Raw genomic sequence first — 15,212 nt, forward strand, 5'->3', positions numbered from 1 at the left:
TTCATTTGTTGCTTTCTGTTTTATATCCCACGTATGAGTACTTGTGAATTCAGAGGAGGCTGTTATCCTTCTCTGTCTGACTTATTTCACTTAGTGTGATACTCTCAAGACCCATCCCCGTTGACACAAGAACCCACTCTTATCAGCTCATGGACACGTCACGTTTCCAGGGTTGGTGCATGAACGTCAAGTCACAAAAACGTGGCAAGGTCACTGAGGAAGGCTGCGCTGCATTATCGCCAAGTTGGAGCCCCGAAATGATTGCCACAAAATCACTGCTCTGATTTCTACTTGAAGAATGAAGCCACTCCTAGACACGCCTTTACAGAGATAACATCTATAATCCCTACACGAGATACAAAAGTGAACTAGTAATGACTGTGGCGCGTACACAGAAACAGGCAGGTTCTGGAGGAGAGTGAATACTTGGTCCTTTCTTAGGACCAACATGCAATGACTTCCCAGTTTTTAAGGCTTTTAGTCTGAGGGTAGCCTGTAAACAATAACACAGGGACAGCGAAAAGTCAGATTCAAAATCTGCCGTCATTCTGCCATGAACAATTAGAGAAGAGGGTCCAATACATACACAGTCGCTGAAAGGGAAGGTGAAAATCACAGAAAGAAAAGAGCCTGTGAGGGATGGTTGTAAACACTGTGTAGAAACTCTGCCCAGATCTGTGGCTGACGTAAGAACCGTACACAGGAACGGCAAACACAAAGTAACCAGTTAAAGATTTTTTTTTTTAAGTAAATAAATAAATAATCGAAACTGAGATTTGAGCAGCTACCTAGTAGCCAGAATTCGCCCTTTGAGTTCAATCCAATTAATTGCCTGATGAAACAAAAGCATCAGGCCTCTTTTGAAGCATCGAAGAATAAAGACGGAGACCAACAAGATAAAAGAACATTCTAAAAGAAGAAAAAAAAAAATCCAGTGAACCCAAATAAGATGGAAAAGTAGCAACAGATAGGGCAGAGAGAATTGGAAGACCAAAACCCAACCATGTCAATAATTACACTAAATATTAATGGACAAAACATTCCACTACCAGAAAGCATTAAAAATCAAGACCCACTTTCATGGTGTCTAGGAGAGAAGTGCTTTACATGGAAAGCCACAGATAGGTCGAAGTGATAGGAAAAAGTCCACCATTTAAATATCCAGTATAAGAAGCCTGCAGTTTCTGTGTTCATTAAATAGACTTCAAGGTAAAGAGCATTCCCAGGTATAAAGAGAGAAATTGCAGAATGATCAAAAGTTTGTTCATCAGGAAGTAAAAACATTTAAAAAAAAATTTTTTTTCTAATACCAGAGCTTCAAAACACATGACAGCAGAGTTAAATAAAAGAGTAGAATATTCCACCATAATAGTTTTCTGTGTTTTAAAAAATTTCAGCACTGTTATTGAATAACTCAGTTAGGTATGTAACTCTAGGTTGATAGTTTTCTCTCAAAAGTTTGAAAAGATTGTCTTGTGTCTCCTCTTGGGGCTGTTACTAAGTCTATGTTAGTTGAATACTTTTTGTTTTTTAGGCAACCTTGTGTTTTGCTCTAACTGATTTGAAGATATTTTCTTAATCTTTTGAAGCCTGCAGTTTCCCCACGATGCCTTAAGTGATAAAGTTATTTTTGTTTATCCCGCTTAGAATTACCTTCTAACTGTGCTTCCTGAGTACCTTTCATCAATTAAGAATTTTTTCCAGCCATTTTTCCCCCTTCTATTTTACTTTAGTCTCTTCTCCAGTCTTTCTATTCTGTACTTCAGGGAATATAATTGATGACAACTGACGGTGGGGACAGCATTCATCATAATCGCATTTATTGAGGGCCCACTGTACACAAAGAAAATTCACATGAAACAACACACGCAATGCTCACAGCTACTCTGTGACACAATAGACAGTGGTTTTCCCATTTTACACATGAAGAAAGCAAGATGCTGAGATTTCTCCCCAATAGCACGGTCAGCAGGAAGCAGAGCCAACCCCTGTAAACCAGGCATTTTTGTCCCAGAACCAAATGTTTGTTAGGAAGAGAAAAAGGGAGACTAAGGCATGCAAATGACCTCAGTGCCCCTTCACATTTTATGTACACTACCTACTTCATGCTGCAATGAAATACTCATCATGATCGATTACAGAAACAGTATGTCTGGGTTTAGGGCCGGCAAGCAGAAACCATGTAAAAACAATGGCACAGGACCTATTATGTCTAACCATCTTCCAGGAAGCACAGGTCCAGAAGAATTTGCAGAAGGTCACCTTGGTTCACCTTCCTCCTTGAACAATGACCTAATTACATAAAAACACGATAAAGCAAATGCTTCACTCCAGTTCACTGGTGTATGGATCCACTTTCGTTTTGTTGATTTCCTGGACATGACTTGAAGGAAAAACTGAAATCTGACGGGAAAAGAAAAAAAAACTGGTGGAGGGCATCATTTCTGATCCCGGATGGAATGAATGAGTCCGCTGACAATAGCTTGGAATGGCCTTTTGTAATAGTGTGTTGGTGGTTGGTAACAAGCCGTCCCTTTCCGTTCCTCAAGCGTTGGGTATAATGTCATCTTCTTTGTCACAGCCACAAAAGGGGAACGTCCCACAGCAGGGCTGCAGCCACGGCTTCCAAATGGTGTTGAACATGGACAGCTGCAGTGGGGCGGGAGTGAGCGTCCGACGATGGTCTTGTACGGCTGCCTCGACTTTCTGGACCACTGAGTCGAATAACGCTTCATTGCCAGGGCTGACAGGTCGGGTTTCAGAAGGGTCCCTTGAGATGTCAAACAGCAGTGGAGGGTCGTGGTAGGTCACATCGGTGCTGCAGGAACACATTTCACTTCCGTAGCAGGCCCCAGCACCCTCTGGGGAGAACTTGGGGGTCACGTAATGAACCTTCCACACAGTCGCACCTGGAAAACAGAGCCCCATTGGGACGCCATGTTTGTGACGGTCCTTGGATTCTTTTTTTTTTCCCCATTAAAAAATATACGAGGCCTCACAATTGAGTTCACAAACATGTGGCAACGATGTTGCTGACCTTTTTTGATATCGGAGGGATTATTCATTAAGAGTTTGTACCAACTGGACAGACAGGTAACCAAGTGTCCTATTTGGAAGTGCTGAAAAGGTTGTGTGGAAAAGTTAGACGACCTGAACTTTACTCCAGTTCATGTCTGTTGCATCACGACAATGCACCAGCTCACACGGCACTGTCTGTGAGGGAGTTTTTAGCCAGGAAACAAATAGCTGTATTGGAACACCCTCCCTACTCACCTGATCTGGCCCCCAATGACTTCTTTCTTTACCCAAAGACAAAGGAAATACCGTGTTTCCCTGTAAATAAGCCCGAGTTAAGATCGTCAGCCAGATGGATGCGTTAGTACGTTATGACGATGCTCCAGAAGAAGGTGACATGAGTGTATTTGAGTAAATGTAGATTGTTGTACATGAAAAAATAAGACATCCCCGGAAAATATGCCCTAATGCATCTTTTGGAGTAAAAATTAATATAAGACCCGGTCTTATTTTTGGGGAAACACAGTATTGAAAGAAAGACATTTTGATGACATTCAGGACACCAAGGGTAATACGATGACAGTTCTGATGGCCATTCCAGAAAAAGAGTTCCAACATTGCTTAAGTAATTTTGCTAAGGAAAAAAAGAAAGCATCATGGCTGCGTGTTATGTGCACATGGCATAACGTGCCCTCCGCCTCCCCGCCCCAAGGAAAAGGGGACAGGCTGTGCCCTTAGTGTTTCCCACGTCTGCCACCTTCACACTCACAGTCCTTCTGACGCCACCTCACGGTGTGCAGGTAGAGCCCACAGTAGTGGAAGAGAAATTCATGGTCCGAGTGGTAGACCCTTCCTTCCAACAGGGGCATCAGGTTCCGGCCATCGATGACCCTTAGGAGACAAGGGGAAATGCAGAAAGGGGTGAGTCAGGCATCCTTTCCACATGCGTCTTAGAACAAAACAAGGGGGAGGGGAGGACGCACTTTTCAGGACCTCGTACACAGCTTCACTTATTTTGCAACAACACAAGAAATAAGACTGACGAGACATTTCCTAGGGTAACGGGACAGGGCAGCAGCTGGAAGAATTATTCTGATACTTTGCAAGAAGACACCGTGGGTGAGTGTCATGCATTAGAACATCGAACATCTTTATTTACTTCAAGGGAAACTCCACTGCAGACAAACACACCCGCCCCCAACACACACACACACATACGGACACAGAATTAAACCATTAGAGCATGTAACGTGTCTTAAAGCCCAAAGAGGAATGTGGCACAATTCATCACACACACACGGATACACACTGCCTTTTATTCAGCGACTTGCTTACTAAATATTTGCTTAAGGGTATGGGTGCTGTGAGGCTTATCCAAACGCGTGAAGCTCAGAGCCCACAAATGAGGACACACCAACCTGTGCCTGAACAAATACAACTGAGAGAGAAAGCAAGGCATGTTGTAAGACGGAAACAGACAAGCTATTCCAGCATGAACTAAGGAGAGAAAGATGTCCGGTGGTCTCTACAGAATATGGAAAATTAAGTAATAGTCTTTGCACGCACATATAAAATCACCTGATACGTCCAACATGCATGACACATCTGTCTCCCTAGGTTTCATACCTGTCCTGGGGCAATATTCCTCCACCGACATAAGACAGCGTTGGGTAAATGTCCATTAGACTCGTGGGCTCGTCAATGACCTTCCCCGCCTCCAGGACTGCCGGCCACCGGAATATTCCTGGGACACGGATGCCCCCTTCCCATCCGCCCATCCCTTTGCCACCTGAAACCAAAGATAAAAGCCAAAGATGAATTCAACTCAACCATATAATTCTCCAGTCGACTGGAAATTAAATCTAGACGGAACGTTTGCGTGCTGTATTTATAAACTTCCAATGGTGAATACACAATGGAGTGTACAGATGATATATTGTAAGTCATGCACCCAAAATTTGTGTGATATTAACCAACGTTATCCCGACACATTTAACTTGAAAATCAACCACCCAAAAAAAATCTGTAAAGAAAAGTGAAAGTTCTAGTCACGAACCTCTTTCAATCATGTGACACATCTAGTAATTTTAAGTAAAAACAAAGGCTATCCTAACAGAACATTATTATGTGCTCAGGTGTGCTATGGACTTTCAATATTATGAGAGAAGATGAAAGCACATCCCTTAAGCTGAAAATCTTCCGTCTTTTTTTAAATTTTCTAAAGTTAAAAAAAAACACCTTTTTTTCAATTACACTTGACATGCAATATTATATATTACGTATTCACCTGTACAGCATAGTGACTAGACACGTATGTACTTCACGAAATGATCCCCCCATAAGTCTAGTCCCCGCCTGGCACCATCCATCACTGTCACCGTATTATTGACTCTGTTCCCTGTGCTGTACTTTACGTCCCTGTGACTATTTTGTAACTGCCAATCTGTACTTTTTAATCCCTTCCCCTGTCTCACCTTTTTCCCCCAATCCCCTCACAACTGGCAACAATCCGTTTGTTCTCTGTATCTATGGGTTTATTTCTGTTTTCTTTGTTTGTGTATTTTGTTTTTCAGATTCCACTTATAAGTGAGATCATACAGTATTTGTCTCTCTGTCTGACGTATCTCACTCAGCCTAACGCCCTCTGCATCCATCCATGTTGTCGCAAATGGTAAGATGTCATTCTTTCTATGGCCGAGTGATATTCCAGTGTGTATATGTACGACCTCTCCTTTATCGTCATGTATTGATGGGCACCTAGGACGCTGCTAAACCCTGCAGGGCCAGGACGCCCCACATTGGACAGTCACCCAGCCCAGACGTCAGTGGTGTGAGGCTGAGAAACCCCACTTTAGATGGCTCTTGAGAGCCTATGTGCTTATTCTCACGAGGCTTGCGTGACTTCAGGCATTTTTGTCTGAAATTTTTGGAAATGGCCCAAAAAAGCACATCCTTTTTTTTCATGTCGCTTCCTAAGAGATTGTACGTCCCGCCCACATCTCCGAACAGCGTTTGCCATGGAAGGAAAGCGAAAGCCCAGCTCTCTAGACATCACAGAGGCATGAACGAAACACGGCAGCCGCTGGCCATCACCTTTGTAGAGCCCGTTCCAGCCGCCCAGCTGGGCCCCGCTGGCCTGCGCCTCCAGGCGACCCCCGTTGTCCGAGGTGAAGTACACCAGCGTGTGGTTGGCCAGGCGCTGCTGGTCCAGGGACTCCAGGATCTTACCTGGCAGAGGGGGAAACAGGAAGCTGCTCACCTTTCACAGGCACCATTGCAACCCCATCATGTTGCTGCTCTGCATTTACTGCACACAACAGTATAATTCGATGTTACTTTATTATACGTTATATACGATTACCTAGGAAGTCACCACTTAACGTAGACTATGGTAATACAGACAGAGCATATGTGGTGTATACTGTGTAGTATATAAAATAATATTAAGTTTATAATTACTTGTTGTATATTTATGACATAATATCTAACGTGTTATCTATGTATAGCAAACATGTTTAGTATAAATATCATAAATAGTAAATATATAATACACAATACATATAATTTATTGTTATGTTATAAATATAAAATCTGTTTATATTATATCAAAATTGGAATATATAATATATACTGTAATATATAAATATATTATTTATATATAAATATATTGTTATACTCTGATATATTTTTATATTATGAATATTATATAATATTACTTTACATACAAAATATATAATATGCGGTATTTAAATATACAATAAAATATTTTTAACTATAACTCTTATAATTATAAATACATAACAACATAATATATAATGATTGACAATTATGTATCATATAATAGCATCACATAACAATTATGTGGAATTATACAATAATTATGTGATAGTAGTATGTTATTATGTAAGATGCAATTATAGTATTTAACTTTTAATATGTGATTTCATTATATAATAATATAATTTCATGACATAATGCATCATATCTTTCATTTTACAAATTATGTAATGTATACAAATAATGGGAAAATATATACATTCGGTTATATATGATGTATATACAGACAATATATTACAAGGTATTATATACAATATACAATATCAGCGTCACCCACAACCACCAGCCAGTACAAATGAGGTTTCACAGCTAAAATAAACTTGTGAGTCCTAATGAAACAGAACCAATAGTTTATAAAATGACACCACCCGAGGTCAGTTAGCAAACCCACCCACTTGCTCGAGAGACCAGCACCCCAGCCCTTCAGGCAGTTCTCATGCCGGGTCACCCCTGAAGGCTGCACCCAAGCTACCGGTTACTCTTTGTGTTCCAGTTGTGAGTAAGCATTTGGTGATAATGAATACTCGGCTCGACTCAGCCAGGATTGTGTTTATGGGTCAACAACCCCTTTGAGGGACAAACTATTTTAAAAAACCAAGCGGAGGGGCGGCCGGATGGCTCAATTGGTTAGAGCACGAGCTCTGAACAACAGGGTTGCCGGTTCGATTCCCACATGGGATGGTGGGCTGCACCCCCTGCAACTAAAGATTGAAAACGGCGACTGCACTTGGAGCTGAGCTGCGCCCTCCACAACTAGATTGAAGGACAACGACTTGGGGCTGATGGGCCCTGGAGAAACACACTGTTCCCCAATATTCCCCGATAAAATTAAAAAACCAAATCGATTTGCTTTCAAAGCCACATTGTTTACTTTTTAGAAATGCTTCAGCTAGAAATTAAGATTTGTGTTTCCGTCCTGTGTTTGGAAGAGAAAAGCGCTTCCTGGCAATAGAATGATACCTGAATGATTGGTTCTCATTAGCTCTGGCTAGAGGATTAAGTAGGATAATTTGTAACTTACACCAAGTCAATAAAAGAGCTGGGAATCCTGTGTGTGTGCGTGTGTGTGTGTGTGTAAACATATATGTCAATCTCCGTGTATGTAATGTAGAAACATGTACGTGCCTGTGTGTAAATGCCTCTGGCAGCAGAAAAATCGTCAGCTCTCTTACCAGACGAAAATACTAGGAAAGAGGCCGATTATAAAAAGTGGCTGAGTATTTTTTTCAAGGTAAAAGTTTCCTCCAATAGAAAGTTTCAAGTGTTACTGAACTCTTGAGCGTTCAGTAAATGGACGTTGCGTGTCGTTTGGAGTGGAGCACAGTTACGGTTCATTTTTAAGCAAGGTTAATACCTGGCTGAACAATTTTGTGTTTTATAAACACAGCATTAAGTAGGAAAACAATACACACAGCAGACGCCGGCCTGGTTTTTGATCTGCCTCTGGCTTTCCTAAGATGTTGATAAGGAATGAAGGGGCAAATGCAGATTATGTTGGGCACAGAAATAGCTGCTTTTCCTTTCTCCCAGGTAAACAATCTTAACCCTTCACTGAATGCAACCAACAGCTTTTAGGACACACCTGCACCGTACATTCCCCTAGATTACAGGATAAACAAAAGTATTTGTTCGCGACAAACACCACATACAGACCTCGACAGAAATTCCCTTTGCAGAATCCTGGCCTTTCACTAAAGACACAAAGACAGCAAAGAGATTTATTTTCAAAGGAGATTTTTCTGGAGGGGAATGACCATCAGTGAAGGAAATCGTAATCCTACAGTTACACACAAAAAAGTACAGTGTTACAGCTGTTTTCACTGTAATAGTTTTAGTAGGTTTCAATGTTTGTGTTTCAATGGTTGTGTAGTATCTGCCAGAATATTTACTATAGATATATATTTAAATTTATAGTGTGTATAATTTACATATATAATGTAATATATGTAAATTATACACCGTGTAAATATATATATATAGTGTGTGATATATGTGACAAATATATATACATACTGTGATACATTTATACACCATATATAATTTTATCTATATCTCACTATCTGTCTCTCTATCATCTATTATCTATATATCTATGTATCTATCTATCTATCACAGTATAAAATTTAAGCCAGTAATAGACACGCTAGTTTTAATTCAATGAGCTTAAAATGGGCTTCTGATGTCAGATAATTAACGTTCATTAAGCCCTTGCGTTGTTGCTACTCATATATTCCTTTTGTCTTTCTATGTCTGCTTAAACTTCCTACTGCCAACTCATGATTTCTCTTTGGGATTACATATAAACTCTAAATGTTAGAGTTGTATGTAGATACTTTCGATAAACACACATGGTGGCAATATGAAGCAGAAATTTACTCAGATTTCCTCTGTCCTGCAAGAAGAGACCGGCCACTCATTCTCCGGTCCTAACCAGTCTTCTCCAATCTCACCTAGACTGTGGTTTACAGTCAAAATATATCATATGTAACAGACAGTGATGGTTTAACACACTTCAAGTGCATTTAAATTAGGCTAACTCTATTTCTTTGAAGGATACGTGATCTCAGTGCCCATTGACACAGGCAGCAAGAGAAAACTAAGCTATTATCAGCGTAGGTGGTGCTGCATAGGACAACTTTTAGAAATCTCTACTAGCAGGAGAGAAAAAAATTGTACTGTGTTTCATAAGTAAAACACCCTTACTGAGATGAAGAAATATTGTCATATATGAAATGGGAAAAATGCTGTTCAAATAGCACCGTCATTTATTTCATGGACATGCATGGAGCACTGACTTCCCCTGCCTTCACACCAGCCTCCCCCATTTCTAATTAGTTTTCCTCAGTATTATTTTTCTCTGTCGACCCATGTGAATTCTAAACAAATGGCTGCACTTTGGGTAAATTCCCTCCCACAGTTCTAAGCATTGCTTGTAACACGTAACTAATTTAAGGATAACATGGTTCCTTTCATAGCCACCAAAACAGCCATGAATGCCAATATTCTCTACAGTACGTTATTAACCTCAAAAAAGGTGGTTTGTTTGGGGTTGTTTTTTTTTTCGTTTTTTTTCCTGGAAAGTGACTATCTTTATTTGAAAGACAGGAAAACCTGCATTTACAAATTGTGATGTATTCCCTTGGGGAATGTTTGTTGATTTTACAAATGCTAAAGGCAGCTTTGAATTCAATTCAGGGAAATACTCATCGATTGCCCACAGTGTGCCAGGGAGCTGTGTATTATTGGAGGCAATTAATACAGATTTTCTTTAGTCTAATCCATGAATGAGACACTTACAGTCGATTTTCCCGAATACTCACCCACCATCCAATCCATTTCTTCTACGTTATCGCCGTAGCGTCCGTATTTACTGTGCCCCACAAACTTCTCTCTGGTGATGAGCGGTGTGTGGACATGTAGAAAGGACACAAACAGGAGAAAAGGTCCACGTTTATACCTAAGGGGTAGAGAGTCAACTGAGTTATCTTAGTAAATAAAGGCGGTTTTATTCCCACTTGGATATTGTTCTGCCTCCATTGAAAGGTCTCAGAAGAGTTGGCAGAGGTTTCTATGTATTTAGGTTACTTTGATCAATCATTTGAGTAACAAATACCATAGCAAGACTCATGCAGAAAGGATAAGAGGAGGAAAGAAGAAGAACGGAAACTTTGTATCAGCAATAAAATATCTGGCAGAGTCGGATCATTTGATCTCTTGCATCCAGGGTAGCATGTGACATAAAATAACAGCTTCACACATGTTTTTAATCTTTGTTGAATAAATAGGTGGCTGGATGAATGAGTGAATGAATGAATAAATGAATGAATGAATGAATGAATGAATGAAACCCATATGGATCTTCCCACCTATTTTCTGAGAATGCTTTCTCAGACATGGGTTAGGAAGTGTCGTACCCCAGGCAGAGACACAGGTATACTGCATTCAGCTTTCAGACAGTCCCTACTCTCTGTGCCCCTCAGTCACACAAGCCCCAGCACTTAATTGGACACACAGTTCTCCAGAACACAGACTGCTTATATGCAGGTAGGAGTGTCCATTTGAACCACCACCAACCAAGGGAAACAAAGGGCATGTAAGTAACAAGATAGCATGTCGTCTATAGAAAGGGTTCTTGTGCATTTCTTCTGCTTCCTTCTTTGTGCTGCCTGGAACATAAGCATGATGGCTGGAGCTTTGGCATCCAGTTTGGGCTGTGAGGCTGCTCGGGCAGAATTTTTTTTTTTTTTTTAAATAGCAAGCAGGGGGCTCAAAAAAAGAGAGAAATACACTTCTTTCCTTTACATCTCATTTGTTGTGTGCTGCATTTTAATGTCCCATGTAGCCATCCTAAAAGATCCCAAGCAAACTTGAGTTGGTATGGGAGCAGCAGGAACAATGAACAGAGCCAGGTAACTGTCCCACCATTCTGCCTGCTGTGCTAAGCAAAGAATGAATGTGACAGTTACAAAGGCTTATGAGGGAATGAGGTCCCATTGCCTAGTCATTATACCCATGGAGTTATACTGTGTCATCCTCCTGCGTGCCCTCCACACCCCCATTAGGAGAGCAGAGAAAGGTCAATGAGTCTGCATACCAACAACTTCAAAATACCTCTCACTGGTCATCTGAACTAAGCAGCAGTGCAAAGGCCTGACAGTATTACATTGCTGGGTGCATGGCTTGCATTAAGTACATAAAACGTAAAACTAGATATCACTAAATAGAGTCACTTCCTAATTGTTAGTGAACACCTCACTAGTATTTTCAGGCTGTTTCTGGGCAAAGCAAAATTGAGATGAAGCTCAAAGAGTCCGTCCGTCTTGATACTAACCCACACCAATGGATTAAAATGCCATAATTCCAGTTTTGTATTTTTTAAAGCAGTGAGCAAAATCTATTTCTTCGCCTTTGCAGGGTTTGAAATTTGCAGGAAATGTTAACTGTCCGTTTTTCTTTTCTATCTCAGTAGAAATTCCAACATAGCGTACATATCTCACACACAGAAAAGGCCCATCTCATCCGGAGGTACCCAATTTCTCTGAAATAACATCAAAACGGTCGTGCAGAAAATCAGGCCAGCCCGAAGGGCTTACCTGTCCTACCTGTTGATGAAACTCAGGGCTTCTTTCAGCATGAACGCTGAAACTCTGTCTTCTCTCATCGGCTGCTGGAGGATTTCGTGGTTTCTCATCAGGACGCAGTTCCAACGCCGAGTAAAGCCATAGCTGGAGTACCAGGATGCAAAAAAGAGGAGGGCGAGCAGAGTGAGGGTCACGATGACCTTCCAGGGAATCGCGAGCCAGTGGGCAAGCTTGGGGACAAGCAGGAGAAGAGGGACGAGGCCGATGGCTGCTGTGGCCACCCAGAGCTGGATCCGGAGGCGACGGTGCAGTTCTGGCATCTCAGATGCTATGCAGTCGCTCAGGAGACCCAAGGGCAGGCCGTAGAAATAGCTGAACCCGTGGTTCAGGGGGTGGTAGCAGTGGTCGTCCCGGGATGCACAGCTCAGACCTTGGTGCCATTTTCCTGCAAGGGACACAGCACGGGGATGGTGGCAGCACCAGCAACCAGCTGTTTCTACAGGGTGGACGTCCCTCTGTGAATGCCAAGGGGGACTTGGGCTTCCTGGCCAGGGCAGCACCATCTCGGTGGCCCCATCGTCACCTCCCTGGAAATGCTAACAAGTCTACATAAGCCACCCACATGTCTCCCCCTACATTCTGAGACTTTCGGACTGGAACTGGGCAGCAGAAACCCGTTTGCTCGCTGGAAGGGCATGATGCTAGTGCTGCCTCAGAAGAAATAATATGCTGGGTGCCTGACCATCCCCTGGACCCTCAGGAATGTCCCAGGTGTCGGGTACTGGCTGGGTGGCCAGAACCTACGTCTCTGTGTTCACATCTGCACTCACTAGCAGTGTGTTTTGCCCGTGGCCATTCTTATCCAGGCTCTCTTACGGTAACTCCCTGACAAGGCACCAAAATGCCACAAACAGAGCTCCAGACGAAGGCCCCCCAGGTCTGCATGATAAACTAGCCAAAGAAATTCATCCAATTCAACCAACGAATTCGGGCTATGTTAGCCCTTCCTTCTAATGACAACTCATCACGTGGGCCAGTTCTAATTCACTTACACACATCACAACGCTTACTCCTTTCCAGACCCTGTATGATTGATGACAAATGCACCAGCTTATGTTATAACAGCAAAGCCACGTTTGAATCTGGGGGAGGGGAAGTCTGAGTGTTCCTGAGAGCTGATTTAGAATATCTGCATTCAAGGGTGCTTCTGGGGGTTTCACGAGAATAACATCCTTGTCGGTCAACATACAAACGACACAAATTATGTTTTTTGTTAAATAGGGGACATCTTAGAAGACATTATAGTCTTGTAATCCACAGGGAGAATCCTAAAAAGCGTGGACACAGTGAGTAGGCGGCACTTCTCAAACGTAGTTGCTCTCAGAATGTCTCCTCAGAGGAATCAGACATTGACCCAGAATTCTATGGAATAAACGTACTCGGTGATACGGTGACTCACACTGTCACACCCACCCCTCCCCACCCAAGGGCACAGGACACCAGGTGATCTAAATAAATCGTTGCCTCAGCGTGGTCACTTTTCCTGCGTTCATTTCTCAAGGTCAAGAAGAGGACATCTTTTGGGGACCCAAAAGGGTTATATCCCTTCCTTACACAATATTCCATTTTGGTGACAATAATGCACAAGCACATCTGTTTTTATTCCCATGGTTTTTCCAAGACCTTGCTGTTGATATCATTTGTGTCTTAAATTCCTCCCCCACGTGTCTCTGCTCCAAGAGGAATCAGCTGGCAGGTACCCAGCCAACGTCTCCGGAAAGCCGAGTCACAAGGAGAGGGAAAGTGCCTACCCCTGTGTCCACGTCCTCGGGCCGTACCTATCAGTCCTGTACGGTAACCCTGATGCTGCAGCAGCTTGGCAAACGTCGTCTCGTTGGCGGGAAGACCACCTGAGCCTCCAAGCCAGGGCAGGGCACGGTTCAGGTTGGAGGGAGACGCCATTCCTGAACACAGAGAAGCAAACGACCGCTGAGTACCACAGCCCCTCTCTGCATGACAGTCTGCATGAACTGTAATACGGAGCCCCAATGTCCTTAAACTGTCTCCTCGTGCACATTCTCTAGTCCGTTCGTTCTCTCCCGTTTCCCCTTGACGTTGTCTCTGTACGTCCTTAGCTCGTCCCCTCCCACGTGCCAAATGCAGATGTTGTCTTGAAATTAGGACACAAGACAATCACGTGGGAATTTCATATTAACAGGAAGCGTTTTTTTTCTTTTTCGAGTAGACATGTCTGTCCCAAATAGTGCCGAGGGCATGTATTGGTTGCTTATTCAAAATTCAAGTTTAACTGGACGTGTCACTGCACAGGCTATCCTTGGACATCAATTCTGAACCTGAACCCCATCTTTCTAGGGGGTGAAAAGCCCACATGGGGGAGACACAGAAGTTTCTGTCCTACCTTCAGCTGCACAGTGGGCTTCTGTCTATTTGGGAATCCAAGTCTTGGCACGGCAAACACAGACTCCCTCATCTCTGTGCTTGAAACCCGCCTCAGTAAAGGACCATAATTCTCCCAGTCGTCGTGTCCAGAAATGCATGGGCTCCTTTTGAATCTCCCTCCTCCCTCAGCCTCACCTCCAATCAATCACCAAGTCCTGACCAGTCTCAATCACCTTCCCAAGGACCCTTCCAATCCGTCTTTTCTCCCGTCAAAACGCACCAATGCCCTTCCATCACCCTCTGTTCAAATCTAAATGTGGGGCATGGCTTATACAGTCTTTCCTGCTCTGAGATGTGTGATTGTTTGGGCGGCCACCCCCATCTCTTTACTCAGTCACACATCCCCGCGTTATCTTTGTGCGTCATTTTCTCAGGGGGAACCCACCCTTCCTCCTGTGGCACGTCTTCTAGGAAGGCTTTTTGGGATGGTTGACAGGCCCCTACGAGCTGCGGCTTCCTGAAATTCTAATTGTCACTATTGTTTGAGCATCAACACTGCAACCACATCTCGTGGTGTTGCGCCCTACTTGTGGGACAACTGCCAAGAAGAAACCTATCAATGAAAGCATCTCAAGGAAAGTCACTCATTGTCACACAGAAGTGTTCCCAAGAATATCCTAGGCATGAATTAAAGGAGAATTCTGTAGCATTAGGTTGGTGCAAAAGTGATTGCATTTAAAAGGTTAAAAAAATTTTTGCAAAAACTGCAATTACTTTTGCATCAAACCTAGTAGGTATGTATTCTCCACGCTGGCCGGCAGATTGCTCTTTTCACTTAACAAAAGTACCTCAGAGAACTCTCGGGGTCTCCGAGGATGT

At 42.7% G+C, this 15,212-nt stretch overlaps 1 protein-coding gene across 1 annotated transcript in view; it reads right to left on the minus strand.

Annotated features, from left to right (window-relative positions):
* Positions 1–1,733: 1,733 nt before the first annotated feature.
* The window catches only part of ARSH (arylsulfatase family member H), a 29,948-nt gene continuing 16,469 nt past the window's right edge, over positions 1,734–15,212 (minus strand). Inside the window, exons 5-11 of the mRNA XM_074323862.1 lie at positions 13,772–13,897; positions 11,955–12,378; positions 10,173–10,309; positions 6,109–6,243; positions 4,642–4,804; positions 3,785–3,906; positions 1,734–2,909 (exon numbers count right to left, since the gene is read on the minus strand). Of these exons, the coding sequence (XP_074179963.1) occupies positions 2,545–2,909; positions 3,785–3,906; positions 4,642–4,804; positions 6,109–6,243; positions 10,173–10,309; positions 11,955–12,378; positions 13,772–13,897 (1,472 nt within the window). The 3' untranslated portion in view covers positions 1,734–2,544. The remainder of the gene's footprint in view (positions 2,910–3,784; positions 3,907–4,641; positions 4,805–6,108; positions 6,244–10,172; positions 10,310–11,954; positions 12,379–13,771; positions 13,898–15,212) is intronic.

Source organism: Rhinolophus sinicus, chromosome X (genome assembly GCF_036562045.2).
Source record: "Rhinolophus sinicus isolate RSC01 chromosome X, ASM3656204v1, whole genome shotgun sequence".
Lineage (NCBI taxonomy): Eukaryota > Metazoa > Chordata > Mammalia > Chiroptera > Rhinolophidae > Rhinolophus > Rhinolophus sinicus.